Here is a 16,009-nt window from a genome sequence, read left to right as displayed (position 1 = left end):
CATATCCTCCCTCAATACAAGAACACTTGGTTCTAACAAACTGGCAATCTGAGATGCTCACCCTCCCGACTCAATCACTGAAGACAAAGTGGGTGCATAAGTAAATGTGGTGAAGAAGGCGGATGGTCCCCAGCTATTAAAAGATACAGCGTCAGGGTCTTAAGGCTTGAAGTTAAACAAGCGGCCATCCAGCAGAGAAGTAACAAGTCCACATGGAAGAAGCTCACCAGCCTGAGCGATCATGAGGCGTCATCAGAACCAGGTAATAAGCATCAGAAGACACGTAACAAATAAACAAAAACATTGTTGAGAACAAGGGGGGTTGGAGCAGAGACTCAAAGCTCATCTGTAGACAATGGAACAATCCTCCAATAGAGGGCCCACATGGAAGGGATGAGTCAACCAGGGTGCAGTAAAGCATCAACGAAACACACAGTATTCCTCAACCCCCACTACTGCTTCTCAGTTCAGACTAGACTGGAACATGTACACAGGTATAGATAAGAGATGGGGATGCCCGACACACAAAATCCAGAAACAGGAGTGGGAAAAATGATACCAGAAGGGTATGAGGAAGAGGGGGAGAGGATGGGAGAAAGGGAACCGATCAAAATGATCGACACATAAGCATACACCCCTCTCCAGGGGGAAGAACAGCAGAAAACAAGGGGGAAGGGAGACAGTGGTGGATGTGAGATATGAAAACAATAATAATTTATAATCTATCAAGCGGTTATGGGGGGGAGCTGATACCAAGGGCTCAATAGAAAGTAAATGTCTAGAAAAGAATGATGGCAACATGTACAAACACGCCTGATGCAATCGATGTGTGGATTGTAATAAGAGTTGTAAGAGTCCCCAATAAAATGATCTTTTAAAAATTTTAAAAATAACAATAAAGAAAAAGATCAAAATATGTCAGAAGAGACAGAAACTTGCGCTTCGACATAGAACAATCGAGGCAAAAGAAAGAAATGATGAAGTAAAAGAACTGAAGAATTCCAGGGCTGCTCAAAAGACAAAATGAAGTGCTGAATACAAGGTGTAAAGGCCTGGAGACTCTCCTCAGGCCGCACACTGCCTGCGGAAGGGCCCCAGGGGCAATAGCCTGACACATACAGAAAGAACCGAAGATGAAAGGGATGCACAGAATCACTGTGTCACAAACACCCGTCCGTGTCCAGCCATTTCAAGAGGTAGCAGTTGATCAAGATCAAGTTTAGTGAAGACGTCCACGCTGCACTGAAAACCCTGGCAGAACACAAGGCTCTGGGAACTGGCCGGACACCATTGTAACGCCAGGTGAAGTGCTGGCAGGTTCACCCACCTCTGCCAGGAAACTTGACCTTCACCAGGGTTATTCAACCAAGGAAAACGACTCTATGAAAAGCCACACCTCACAGAAGCTGGCTAATGAATACAGAAAATGGAAGAGGGACTACTTTTGAATGAATAGTGTTGGTGAAGAATACTGAATATGTCACAGGCTGCCCAAGAATGAGCCAACCAACCTGTCTTGGAAGACGTACACGAGATGCTCCTTAGAAGCGTACTTCGGACCCTGTCTCAGGATGGGCAGGTTCCTGGGGAAGGGCATCGTGTTTGGTAAAGGAGAGGGCCAGCAAAAAGGAGCAAGACTCTCCACAATGGACTGGCAGTGGCCTCAACAGGGGCTCAAGCTTGGCAGCAACGGCGAGGCTGGCACGGGACCAGGCACTGTTTCATTCTGCAGTGGGCAGGCTTTCCCAGGGAGCCGCTGCACCTTCTCCTGCTGGTCTCCTGGCTCTGCTGTCTCCATTTCCCTGTTGCTGCTTCTTGCCATCTCTCACTGCCTTTGATAGCATGGCTCTGTCTTCTGGGCCAAGGGGGTTCTCAGCACAGGGATCCTGGGTCCAAAGACACCTTCTGCTCCCATCTCTTCTTTCTGTCTCTGGCATGGCTCGTTTTAAACTACCAAGACGGCAAAACTGAGAAATCCCCTGGTTTGGGCTCCATGTATTGTATTGGCATAATCCCACTCCCACATACGTGCCCTGTACCTCATGTACATTAGCATAATCCCACCCCCATACGTGCCCTGTACCTCATGTACATTAGCATAATCCCACTCCCACATACGTGCCCTGTACCTCATGTACATTAGCATAACCCCACCCCCCTACGTGCCCTGTACCTCATGTACATTATTAGCATAGCCCCACCCCACATTCATGTCCTGTACCTCATGTACATCAATAGCATAACTCCACCCAACATTCATGCCCTGTACGTCATGTACATCAATAGCAAGCTGTCCAGTCCCTGGGGTGGATCACAAATATGGCTCCACCAAACCACTGAGAGACGTTACAAAGACCATGGCCAGAGGGTCACAGTGAGTAATTCCCTGCACTATAACCGCCAAAAAAGGTAAAGGCAACAGACACATCAACTGTGGAGCTGATAAAGAAAATGTGGCATCTACCCACACAGTGAATTACCTGACAGCCATAGGGAGTGAAGTACGGATACATACCATGCTGTGGATGGACCGGGAAAACATTTGGAATTAAAGGATCCAGCCTTAAAGGGCCCTACAGAGTTTGATTCCATTTACATTGGCAAACCTTTCAGGACAGAAAGTAACTGAGTAACCGGGGTTTCCAGCTGCTGGGGAGTCAGGGAGTTTGCGAGTTGCTGCCAGGAGGCCAAAGGGCTCGTTAGTGGTTCTAAAAAGGCCCTCCCCTCGACTGTGCAGGGCCGCACAACTCTGTGCAAAGTGTTTGCACGCATACTCTAAATGGGGTGTGGATTTTAACTCCATAAATCCACTTAAAACGAGAGAAAAGTGAAAACGTAACCAATAGTTAGCTACACTGTCTGCTTAGTGCATCTCCAAGTCACAGTCAGGACCCAGTGCAGGAGTCTCCTCTCTACTACCCCTCCGGCTGCATGCTCTCTCCCCCAGGGCACCCACCCGCCCAGCATGAAGACTAGTATCATCGAGGCAGCTCCCAGAAACGATGCTGTAAAATGAATTTCTATAGTGGGGGGGGCGGGAGGCTTCTTCCTGGCTTGGCTTTCATGTTTAAATCAGAGATGTTCTCCTATGTTAACATCCTTTCTCCCCCCGATACGAGAGCCCCAAGATTTTCTGAAGGAACTTAAGTGCCCAGTAGCTTCCCAAGTGCCCTCCGACCTCCTGCGGCTCCTACCTAAACCACAGAAGCCGCACAAAGATGCCCAGTCTCCTTCAGGTCTAGCTTCCGGGTGCCCTGGCAGAAGGGGGGCTGTGTTTCACCAGCAGGTGGCACTCGCGCCTCAGATTGGAGGCCAAACAGCCAACTCACTACCTGCCAGGAGCTGGAGCGGGCCGCCCCACTCATGAAGCGCGCGCTGCTTTCTTTGGGGAGAGGCCGGGTTGGGAAGGAAAAGAAAAACAGCTGACAAATGACCTCTCGCCGGCGATCAAGGTGAACACCAATAGCAATCATTTTGATAGTCCATACCCTTGAGGTGATGAGGTGGTGCGTGAATGGAGAGTGGGGCTGCTAACCACCAGGTCAGCAGTTCGAAACCACCGTCCACTCGGTAAGAGAACGAGGCCGTCTGTATTCCCATATAAAGACGCGCAGCCTCGGGAGCCCCACAGGGGGCAGCTCTGCTCTGTCCTGCAGGTGGCTCTGCGTCAAAATCCACTCCGTGGCAGTGAGTGCAGAGAGGGGTTGTCCTCCGAAAAACACAGTCCCCCAGCCGGGGCATGAGCGAAAACATCACACGACTCCCAACTCACGGCTTCTACCATGTCCCTCAAAATGACCAGTACTCATCAAAACAGTCAAGGTCATCAAGAACAAGACAAGCATGGGGCACCATGTCCAAAGTAAACGCACTGTGGGGTCACTGACCTCAGTATAAAACCTAGAGCTACACACATTACCCATGGGAAAAATCGGGACTGAAGGGCCCTCACACATGGCACATATACACTGTCCAACAGAAGGAAACAGAAGAGCCAGTCAGGATGAGATGTAGCAACGATGAAAAGTACAGCTAGCTTTGCTCTAGTTCCTAAATGCTTCCTGCCCCCACCACTATCATGATCCCAATTCTCTCCCTTGGAAGTCTGGCTAGACCAGAGGATGTACACTGGTACAGAAAGGAACTGGAAACACAGGGAATCCAGGGTGGATGATCCCTTCAGGACCAGTGGTGTGAGTGGCGACACGGGGAGCATAGAGGGAGGGTGGGCTGGAAAGAGGGAACTGATTACAAGGATCGACATGTAACCTCCTTCCTGGGGGACAGACAACAGAAAAGTGGGTGAAGGGAGATGTCGGACAGGTCAAGATATGACAAAATAATAACTTATAAATTATCAAGGGTTCATGAGGGAGTGGGGAGCAGGGAGGGAGCGGAAAAAATGAGTAGCTGATGCCAGGGGCTTAGGTGGAGAGCAAATGTTTTGAGACTGATGAGGGCAATGAAAGTACAACTGTGCTTTACACAATTGATGTATGTATGGATTGTGATGAGTTGTATAAGCCTCTAATAAAATGATTTTAAAAATCAAAAGATAAGCCTGATTACTAGGATCTCCTAAAAATCAGAGACTTGTATGCATCACAAGAGTTAAAGAACAAGAGTAAAAAGAGAATCCACAGCCTGAGGGGGGAAAATTGGCAATGATATATTGGACAAGGGACTGACCTTTAAATTTTATTGAAAATTTTAGCACCTCAGCAAACAAAAGGCAAACAAAATGATTCCAGTAAAAATACGGCAGACACTTCACCAGAGCAGGCATTCCGGCAGCCAGTATACACATGAAGAAATGCTTGTGATTGTAAGCCACTTGAGAGGGGGAAATTAAAATAACGACATCCCCAGTCGTCATACCGTTTACAGTCCCCCAGCAGCATAGGATGGCTCCAGTCTCTCCATATGCCAGTCGGCATTTGCTATGGTCTTCCTTTAAAATCATTTCGCTGGGGGCTCTTTCAGCTCTGATCGCAATCCAGCCATGTGTCAAGCACATTGGCACATATGCGGCCATTATATCTGTCTTTTTTAGCCTTGCTACTAATACCTGGAGAAGCCCTAGGGGCATGGGCTGGCATGGCTTAATCTATGGTAGTAGGTTTATTGTGGGGGGGTTGGTTTTCTTTTCATTTATCAATGTTGGGGTGAGGGCATTCATTCACACGGCAAAAGGATAGAGGCAAGTTAGATGCCCATCAGGAGAAGGCTGGATAAATAAACCTGGGTCCATGCACACAACCGATTACTAAGCAATGCGAAAGAATGCCGCCGCCCCTGTGAAACACCTTCTCCCGTGGATGGAGCTGGAGGACATTATGCTGAGGGACATTAGCCAAGTATAAAAGCATAGATATTCTATGAGACAAGTGTTCTGAGAAAAGGTGTTCCCACTAAAAGCCGCATTCTTTGCGCCTCAGCAGGAGTGAGAAGGAAAGGGCGGAGGGGAAGTCCCTGGCTGCAGGGAACACGAGTGTAAACTTGGGTGAAGGGGAAGGCAGGAGACAATAAGGGGAGGTTAGGACAAAGGATGGAGGCAGGAAAAGACACTGAGAGGTTTCTTGAGAAAGGCAGCAGAGGCAATTAGTGCTGTACCTGAAATCTTGCCATCGTGGAGATCCATGAGCAGACGCTTGGCAGACCGGCACAGGAGGGAGGGAGAGAGAGCTCTCGCACCAGCACATCAGGTCTGACAGGGGCTATCTGCATGCCCATGAACGGGGTGGAGTAGACATGGAGCAAAGTGATGAGAACTCCACAGACACAACCATGCGCCTTGAGGGACTGAGTCACCTGGGCCCGGCGCGCAGCATCACACTCTTGGGGAACACCAAGGCAATAGTCTAAGACCATTCACAAGGACAATGTTCGACATCCTATTTTGGAGAGCGGAGACTGAGGTCTTACAAGCTCATGAGCAGCCTTCCAAGGTGCAACTAGTATTGGTCTCTGCCCATTTGGAGGACGCAGAGCGTCAAGGGGAAAGAATTAGTTCGAACACCAGTCTCCAGAACCCTGCGGCCAGAAGAACTAGCTAGTGTGCAGCCGCCACAACCAACTGCTCTGGAAAGGGTCACCTTGGGAAGTCTTGGACCCGGCGAGAGGAAAACGGGAAACGGAATTCAAACTCCTCAAAGAGACCAGGCTGACTGGATGGATAAAGACTAACAGGACCCTCAAGGCTGGAGACTGTGGTCCTTGGACACGCTTAAACTCATGACTACGGGAGAAGGATCAGCCTTCTAAAGTCAGAAGGGCAGCACTTACCCCAGGGCAGAGGACAGGGAAAGGAGAAGAAATGGAAGTGGGAAACACCAGGAGGAAGTGGAATAAGCAACAGTACTCTGAGGGGACCGAAATGGATGAGTTGAAATAAAATACGTGTAAACTGTTGAACATGAAACTGATGATCTGATCTAAACCTTCACATAAAATCACAATAAGAAGTCGAAAAAAGCTAAATAATAAGGTAGCAGATGGACATTGGGCCTCTACTCAAGTACTTTCTCAACACAAAAACACTTTGTTCTAATAACCTGGCATTCCGTGATGTTCAACTTCCCAACATGATTGCTGAAGACAAAATGGGTGCATAAGCCAATGTGGTCAAGAAAGCTGATGGTGCCCGGCTATCAAAAGATACAGTGTCTGGGGTCTTAAAGGCTTGAAGATAAACAAGCGGTCATCTAGTAGGGAAGCAACCAAGCCCACATGGAAGAAGCACACCAGCCTGTGTGATCATGAGGGGCCAAAGGGATCAGGTATCAGGCATAGGAAGACCCAACACAAACAATCATACCCATGCGACTGAGGGGGCACGGAGTGGAGACCTGTGTTAGTTTGTGTTGACTAAAGAAATAAATCCAGGGAGACACTCATATGTTGTGTTGAGGGAACTTTATATCAAAGAGCAATTGTACATTAAGAAAACATCCCGGCCTAGTCCAGATCAAGTCCATAAGTCCAATACAACCTCATATGTTGATACTAATCCATAAATTCCTCTTTAGACTCACACAGCCATGCAATGATGCTGAATGCAGGAAGATCACAGCCCAGTGGGTGGAAAGCCTTGTGGATCCAGTGGTGATGGAAGCATCTCAGCTCTGGCATGGGTCTCCACATGGCTCCTTCAGCTCAAGGGCTCTGGCTCCATCAGCTTAGCTTCATGCAACTTGTCAACAGGAATGTCTTGCACAGTGTCTGTGTCCTGCCTCCAGCAAACTATGTCCTTTATGCCCTCAAATGCGGCCATCAAGCTGCAACCTGATTGACAGGCTAGACTCCACCCCTTTGCAAGTTGACAGGAGATTATGTTTCTGCCGCAAGACCCAAAGCCCATTGGTCAAATGGACATCCCCTCACAGAAGGATCACAAAGGAAGGGACGAGCCAACCAGGGTGCATTATAGCTCTGACGAAACACAAAACATTCCTCTAGTTCTTTAATGCTTCCTTCCCCCCACTATCATGACTCCAGTTCTACCTTACAAATCCAGCTAGATCAGAGCGTGTACACATAAGAGCTCTCGACACAGGGAATCCACGACAGATAAACCCCTCAGGAACAATAATGGGAGTAGCGATACCATGAGGGTTAGGGGGAAAAGGTGGGGGGAGAGAGGGGGAGCCAATTACAATGATCGATGTATAACGCCACCCCCACCCCCACCATAATGAAGGACAAAGAACAGAAAAAGGTGAAAGGAGATAGTGGTTAGTGCAGGATATGAAAATAATAATTTATAAATTATCCAAAAAGTTATCAAGGGTTCATGGGGGGGGGGGGACAGGAAAAAATGAGGAGTTGATATCAAGAGCTCAAGTAGAAAGAAAATATTTTGAAAAGGATGATGGCAACATATGTACAAATGTGCTTGACACGTGGATGGATGTACGGATTGTGATAAGAGCTGTAAGCGCCCCCAAGAAAATGATTAAAAGAAATTTCCACAACTAAGGAGATGTGAGGACTAAATTAATGCAATGTGAACAGGCTACTGGAACAGAAAAGGGACTTTCGGGGGAAAATGAATGTTTGTTAAAATAACATATCGATATTGATTCATTAATACCAAAAAGTAAGATGTTATATAAGACACTAATAAGACACTGTAAGAGAAACTACGTGTGGGGTGTGTGAAAACTCTCTGTACTATCTCTGCAATCACCCTGTAAACCTAAAGCTGTTCTAAAATTAAAAACTTATTTTAAAATAATAAATTCACTAGCTGAATATTTTGCCAAATTAAATTTGTGTGTGTGTATGAGGAATAATTCCAAAACTGTTTTTAAAAAACCTCGGGCTCCCACTGCAGGCATGTTTTTACATTATTAGGGGACAGAAAAGCACCCCGAGGCTTGGATTGCAGAGGGGACAAAGGGAGGGGAAACTGGCAATTCCCAAAGGAAGAATGCCGTCCCAGACAGGCCCCATCATTTCTGTCAAACGCACACTGGCTAGAAATGGAGAGACTGCAGGCTGCGTTGACAGGCTCCTCCACCCTGGGACTAGAAGAAAGGCGATGGGGGGAAGGGGGGCAGTGCTAAGAGGAAATCTGGGAGTGAGTGCGAAGTTATTGTCCAACCAATGGTTTCACTGAAAGAATCGTAGGGTCCCAATTGCCCTACAGTCCCCGCAGCCCAAAGAAACATTTGGGGTCTACATAAATTGCTACTAAAAGGCCAAAAAAAAACCCCAAACCCACTACTGTCCAGTCAATTCTGACTCATAATGGCCAATACAGGGTTTCTGAGGCTATAAATCTTTACAGGACCCGGCAGTCTTTCTCTTTCTGGTGGCATGCAGTGGCTGGTGGGTTTGAGCCACTAACCTGGAGGTCAGTAGCCCAGCACCTAGCTCATAGCACCATCAGAGTTCCTTACTAAGGAAAGCAGTCATAATATACCGTATATACTTGTGTATAAGCCCGGTTTTTCAGCACATTTTTATTGCCGTTTTTTGTGGTAAAATTAGGTGCCAACTTGGCTGATATTCGGGTCGGCTTATACTCAAGTATACACAGCATAGATTATGTGTGTGTCTGTTGATATAGCATTCTTTTACATTTCTTCTTGTTCAGCTAAAAAACATATAAATGTTCAATTAGCATTCTGTGAGAGAGCTTCAGCGGCTCATGGGAAAATTCCATTCTCTTTGAATTCCTTGCCAGGAACCTTGCAAAGCCCCTCATATTGGTTGAATCGATAGGGGTAGGTGGGCTTTTGACGGTGAAAATACAGTGGGAGAGTGGGTTACATGCTGCTTCTTGAGATACCCAGGAGACGAGCCCAGTCAACTCTTACCTAAAGCTCAGGCTCCCAAAGCTATTTGGCTTACTACTCCCCTTTCCAGGAAAAAAACCAAAAACCTACAACGAAAACGTTTGTAGTATAGCCCACAATCCAGGATAAAGTGTAGGCAGCTGACATTGCAGCCCCCTGAAATATTCCAGTGCCCCCCGGGGACAGCAGCACCCACTTTGGGAAACTCTGATGAGACGTATCACTGGTCTCCTGAGTGCACTGGGCTGAACCCTGAGACTAGTGTCAGGGCAGGAGCAACCTGGGCCATGCTTCAGTCAGCCCTGTACTTCTAAACTTCAGCCTTAAAAGAAGGCAGTAAATGAGGACAATCCATTCCCCAAATATAAATGCAGCAGTCAAAGCGGAAATCGACCCATCCACTCGCCTCTGAGGAAGCTAGCGTGTTTTATAACTAATCAGAAACTAAAAGCAAAAAAGGGAAATATACTACAGTGTTCACAAACAAAATGTATTCTGTAACATTTTCTGGGTTGGTCTGGTATAGAACGCAAGGCAGAGTTTACCTGTGGCCTCCGGCCAGTGGACATCCCCCGCATAGACATGTCAGAAAAGTATTAAGCTGTCATGACTTACTACCTACGGGAATGAGATGAGTGGGCTGGGATTCTTCCAGCTTGTTCCTCAACCAGTCAAAATCCTGGTATCTTCGGCGAACCGAATATTCTGGCAGGTCAAACTCCACCCGTGAGCTCTGCGAGTAAGAAGAGAAAGGAGCAGATATGAGCAGAAGGGAAGAGTGGCCTGTCTTGGCTGAAGAGCAGGCAAAAAGCTCTCCCAGAATAACCACTGTGCCAAATCGCACTTTCCTTCCACCACATAAACCAGCCGAATGGCAGAGGATACCAACGCAGAGCGAGCGGCGCTGGCCACAGAGCAGTTACACACTCGTAGGGCGCAGGAGGTCCCGCGAGGGTATCCAACCACCAGGACCCCGCCGGGCCTCTCTTCTGTAATAAGAGCTGGAGACGTTTCAATGAGCCTCAAAATGCCCTGACCAGATACTTCTCATGTATTATGCTTCCCACCCCCACCCAAATATCTAGTTCATAAATTGAGGGGTGTTTCCACTGAAATCAACATTTGGTCACTAAAAAAAAAAAACACAGCAAAATGAGACAGTTTGGTTTTTGGCTCAACCCATCTTTCTTTGGGAGAGCTGGTTGGTGGGTCTGTTTCTCACTCTATCATTTTAGTCAGGAGCCTGGGTGGTGCCCTGCATAGTTTGTCTCCCCTAAAGAGATGCCTAACTTAAGAGGCTGTTTGCCAGCACGTGATGGGAGGTCAGATGCTTAGTTATTCTCCCTGAAGGCATCCAGCCACCCAGAGCCAGAAGACCACTGTCTGGTCCACTGTAGGTGGGGCTCACACCCTACTGATAAGGATAGTGATTGTTTCCATGGAGAGCCAGAGAACAGGTCAAGCCTGCTCAGTGATATCCAAAGTTAGGCTGCCTCCCTGAATCTAGGATCCACCCATCTTGTCACATGTGTACCCCCAATCCCTCCCCTTCCTATTACCTGTAAACCCCTAGATCGTGTCCCCCCCGTCCCATTACTGCATTGCCTATAGTACAGCCCCTTCCTGTGACGTGTCTTTACCTGCAACCAGGGGGCTTGCACACCCCCATAAGATGTCTACGCCTTGGCTAGCAATAAATCCCTCTCTCTCTTGCCATTCCCACCTGCCACGTCCACGTGGACCACTAACCAGGGCTGAGGTGAGCATTCTACCATGAAATGTGTCTGATTCCTTCATGCTACTTTATCTCTCTCCGACTTCACTGTAATCTTTACATATTATCGCTGTACAGTTGCATCTGTTGGACCTGTGATGATTTGTGGGGGGCTGGTTACCCCGACACATAATGGTTATACATTGGGCTGCAGGCCGGCCCCAGTGGTTACAAGACCAGCAGTTTGAACCCACCAGCTGCTCCTTGGGAGAAAGATGAGGCTTTCTACTTCCGTGAACAGAGACCGTCTCAGAAATCTGCTGAGTCAGATTCAACTCGGTAGCAGTAAGTTTGAGATTTTTAAAAATGCATTTATTCAGGTTATACATTATAAAATAAAGAAATAATATATTAAATAACAGTCACATTTCCTAAAAGGGGGGAACAATTAACATTATGGTTTTGAGCTTTTCATATTTTTTCTATAAACAGATACTCATTCACTCATATTTTCTCTATTCTTTAAGTACATCCTGGACATCTTTCTGTGTCGGTATGCGCAGGTCTAAATCTCTCTATAGATTGAGGATTTGGTTAATTATGGGGTACTCATTCAAGGAAATATATAATACCACAGTGACTAGCTACGGCATAATTGAACCAGATCCTCACTTAAGTTGTTTCTAATGCTGTAACAAATAATGCGACAGTAAACATCACCGTGCATGCATCTTTACACTTATCTGGTAATTCTCTCACCTGCCTGCGGACAGACATGCTGAAGGAAACAGTATACATTGTGCTTACTGACAAACCACTTCCAGGAATACCACATTCTGATCACAGAGCCCTGTCAATTAAGTAAAAGTACTGCACTTTACTTTTAGCTTTGTTTCTTTAATGAGTCTTAGGGCTGAATGAACATCCTTTCAAATGTTTGTCGGCTGCTTTTCCTGTGTGCCTTCTTAAAAATTGTCAGCCGGAACTTGTCATCTACGAAAGCCATTTGCCTATCGTACACGCCCCAAGTGGCTTTTCTGGCACAGAATATCTAACTGTAACCCAGTTCCCACAGACTCCTTTAGGCTGCTGCTGTGGGGCCATCAGAAGACGCAACTCCGCCCGTGCCCTCCTCTAGTGCACTGATGATTTCATCTTTTTACACGTGTCTCTAATCCCTGCTCGTCCAATTCTGGGAATCTCTGTTAAATAGTAAGATCTATCTGAAACAATTACCATCTAAAGCAGCGGTTCTCAACCTGGGGGTCGCGACCCCTTTGGGGTCCAAAGACCCTTTCACAGGAGTCGCCTGATTCTTAACAGTAGCAAAATGAAGTAGCAACAAAAATGATGCTATGGTTGGGGGTCACCACCACATGAGGCACTGTCTGCAAGGGTCGCGGCGTGAGGAAGTTTCTCACAATGGTAGCAAAGGCACGGCCGTCATGAGACTCATGGCAGCCTTCCTGGAAACAGCAAGGACTCCAAGCAACCGAAATCACTAACAGTAACAACCTGTCAGAAATGATGGCATGTTTAGTCTATGGTTATCATAATCATACCTAAAGGGCACTTTAACACCAACATTACCTCAGTATGGTTTTGAGGGAAAACAGCAGAACGCAAGAGTAACTGTGCATACATTATAATTTCATTTGCATTCAGAATCTGGATATGAAAACCAAAGGAATAGATTAGAAGTGATAAGCATCATTGTCTTCTTTATACTCACCATTATTTCCAAATTTTCTTTTTTAAAATGTTTAATAAATCATTTTATTGAGGGCTCTTACAGCTCTTATAACAATCCATACATCAATTGTTGCAAGCACATTTATATATATGTTGCCGTCATCATTTCCAAAACATTCTTTCTACTTGAGCCCTTGGTATCTTTTTTCCCCTCCCTCCCCACCCTTGTGAAACCTTGATAATTGATGTTATTTTTATTTTCATATTTTAGACCATCTGCTGTCTCCCTTAACCCACGTTTCTGCTGTTTGTCCCCCTGGGTTATATGTTAATTATTGCAATCAGTTGCCCCTTTTTCCTATTTCTAAATTTTCTATCATTCTCATGTAGCAGTTTCATAGGCTCTCTCTCTCTCTCTCTCTCTCTCTCTCTCTCTCTCTCACACACACACACACACACACACACACACACACACACACAAATTGTCATTAAAAAAATTCCTTTGGGACCAGACGTCAACCCAGTGCCGCAAAGTGTGAATGCAATATCCCGGCGTGGAGTAGGGAACCAGTGGAGAGGTCTGGGAGGCTGGCTCCAGTACCAAATATTAAGTGGATGCCTGCCCCTCCCCACAGAAAAATTTGTTTCAAAGGACGACAATGATTCTGCAGCTCCTGGAGAGGGACATATCTGACTGGAGCACACGGGAGCAGATGAAGGGGGAGGAGGAGAGAGTGGAGCACATCCTGTCCCACCAGGCCGTGAGGATGACGTTCCTGATTGGAGCAGCCAGTTCACAGAGAGGACAACATGGCTGGCCCCACTATGAGACATGATGCCCCTCACTGACCCATGGCGCTATAGGGGACAGCACCGGAGACACAGTGTGGGAATTGAACCTGACCTGATCCCACCACACCGAGGCAAAGCACTGGGTAAGTGCAGCGGAACAGCAAGGGAATGGAGCAGCAAGGTCCCCAGGGAATGCTGAAAGTGGACTTTGGGGCCAGGGCGTGGTGCACCAACAGACTGGACTGGAAAACACTCCTAAAGGTCAACAAACGATCCTTGAACTAACTACAAGCTTTTCTTTCTTGATGTATTTTGTTGTGTTCTTTGTCAGTGGTTTGTTGTTGTTTCATTGTATACTATTGCTTTTTTTCCCCTTTGTCTTGTTTTTGTGCATGTTATTATCTCCACAGGTCTGTCTAAATAAGATAGGCTGGATGAACTATCTGGAGGAAAAACAATGGGACTGACCGTTCGGGGGGACATGGGATAGGGGGAGGTGGGGGGCAGTTAAGGAAGTGGTGTTAACAAACCCAGGGACAAGGGAACAACAAGGGATCCAAATTGGTGGTGAGGTGGAAGAGGCAGGCGTGGTAGGGAATGATCAAGGGTAAGGTAACAAAGAGGTATACCTGTAACCCAGGTGGGGACAGAGCATGATAGTGGGACAGGAGGAAAGTCAAGGGAAATAGAGGAAAGAGCTAGGAGGCAAAGGGCATTTATAGAGGTCTAGACAAAGACATGTACATGCAAATATATATATGAGGATGGTGAAATAGATCTATGTGCCTATATTTATAGGCTTAGTATTAAGGTGGTGGAAGGACCTTGGGCCTCTACTCAAGCACTCCCTCAATGCATGAATACTTTCTTCTATTAAATTGGCATTCTATGACGCTCACCCTCCCGACACAACCGCTGAAGCCAAAGTGGGAGAACAAGCAAATGTGGTGCAAGATGATGGTGCCCAGCTATCAAAAGAGATAGCGTCTGGTGTCTTAAAGGCTTGAAGATAAACAAGCGGCCATCTAGCTCAGAAGCAACAAAGTCCACATGGAAGAACACACCAGCCTGTGTGATCACGTGGTTCCGAAGGGATCAGTTATCAGGCATCAAAGAACAAAAAAATCACATCACTGAGTGCACACCTCCATGATACAATCGCTGAGGACAAACAGGTGCATAAGCAAATGTGGCGAAGAAAGCTGATGGTGTCTGGTTATCAAAAGAGATAGTGTCTGGGGTCTTAAAGGCTTGAAGGTAAACAAGCGGCTATCTAGCTCAGAAGCAACAAAGCCCACATGGAAGAAGCACACCAGACTGCGCAATCATGAGGTGTCGAAGGGATCAGGTATAAGGCAACATCAGGAAAAAAAAAATCTTACCATAGTGAACAAAGGGGGAAGTGCAGAGTGGAGACCCAAAGTCCATTTGTCGGTCACTGGAGATCACCTCTCAGAGGGCTCCAGGGTAGGTGACGAGTCAGTCAGGGTGCAACGTAGCACCAATGAAGAATACAGCTTTCCTCTAGTTCCTAAATGCTTCCTCCCCCCAAACTACCATGATCCGAATTCTACCTTGCAAGTCTGGATAGAGCAAAGGTTGTACACTGGTGCATATAGGAGCTGGAGGCACAGGGAATCCAGGGTGGATGATACCTTCAGGACCAGGGGTGTGAGGGGTGATACTGGGAGGGTAGAGGGTGAGTGGGTTGGAAAGAGGGAAGCAATTACAAGGATCTACATGTGACCTCCTCCCTGGGGGATGGACAACAGAAAAGGGGGTGAAGGGAGACGCTGGACAGGGCAAGATATGACAAGATAATAATTTATAAATTATCAAGGGCTCATGAGGGAGGGGAGAACGGGAAGGGAGGGGAAAAAAGAGGACTTGATGCAAAGGGCTTAAGTGGAGAGCAAATGCTTTGAAAATGATGAGGGCAAAGAATGTACAGATGTGCTTTATACAATTGATGTATGTATGGATTGTGATAAGAGTTGTATGACTCCCTAATGTTTTTTTTTAAAAATTCCTTTGAGAACCCAAGGGATTGGATATAGCACTCTAAGTTTATTTAATGTTTTAGAAAGCAGAAAGGTAAAAATCATCATGAAATAAGAATGCTCACTCTCTTAGAATCTGAGTTTATTTTACCACAACTTGTTCTAAAAAGATACAGAGATACATAAATCTGATCAAATGACATAAATTACAAGTAGGTGAAAAAAGCAAAGGAAAAATAAGGAACTACAAAGAGCCAGGAAAGAGGTTTGCAAAACACAGCTTGGAGCGCTGAGTACTTGCTAAAACTGGGCTACAGACATCACTGTACGTTTCCATAGCGAAACCCTGGACTCCAAGGGCTCATAAAATACAGAGGCCAATAAAACTCCAACTATGAACCTGCAGTCAATTGCTTCCTCTGAATCTCTGCATGGAGCTGCCAACCACAGAGCCAGCTTTCTGAACCTACCGTGGGCTCCAAAGATGAGGCTGTCTGCTCTTGTAAAGA

The 16,009-nt window shown here is 46.5% G+C and overlaps 1 protein-coding gene across 1 annotated transcript in view; it reads right to left on the bottom strand.

Moving 5' to 3' along the window:
* Positions 1–16,009, bottom strand: part of SNX30 (sorting nexin family member 30) — a 99,629-nt gene that overhangs the window by 29,201 nt on the left and 54,419 nt on the right. Inside the window, exon 3 of the mRNA XM_075560340.1 lies at positions 9,925–10,035. Within this exon, the coding sequence (XP_075416455.1) occupies positions 9,925–10,035 (111 nt within the window). The remainder of the gene's footprint in view (positions 1–9,924; positions 10,036–16,009) is intronic.

Source organism: Tenrec ecaudatus, chromosome 10 (assembly GCF_050624435.1).
Source record: "Tenrec ecaudatus isolate mTenEca1 chromosome 10, mTenEca1.hap1, whole genome shotgun sequence".
Classification (NCBI taxonomy): Eukaryota; Metazoa; Chordata; class Mammalia; order Afrosoricida; family Tenrecidae; genus Tenrec; species Tenrec ecaudatus.
The sequence above is the reverse complement of the archived record's forward strand: the minus strand, read 5'-3'. Positions and strand labels throughout refer to the sequence as shown.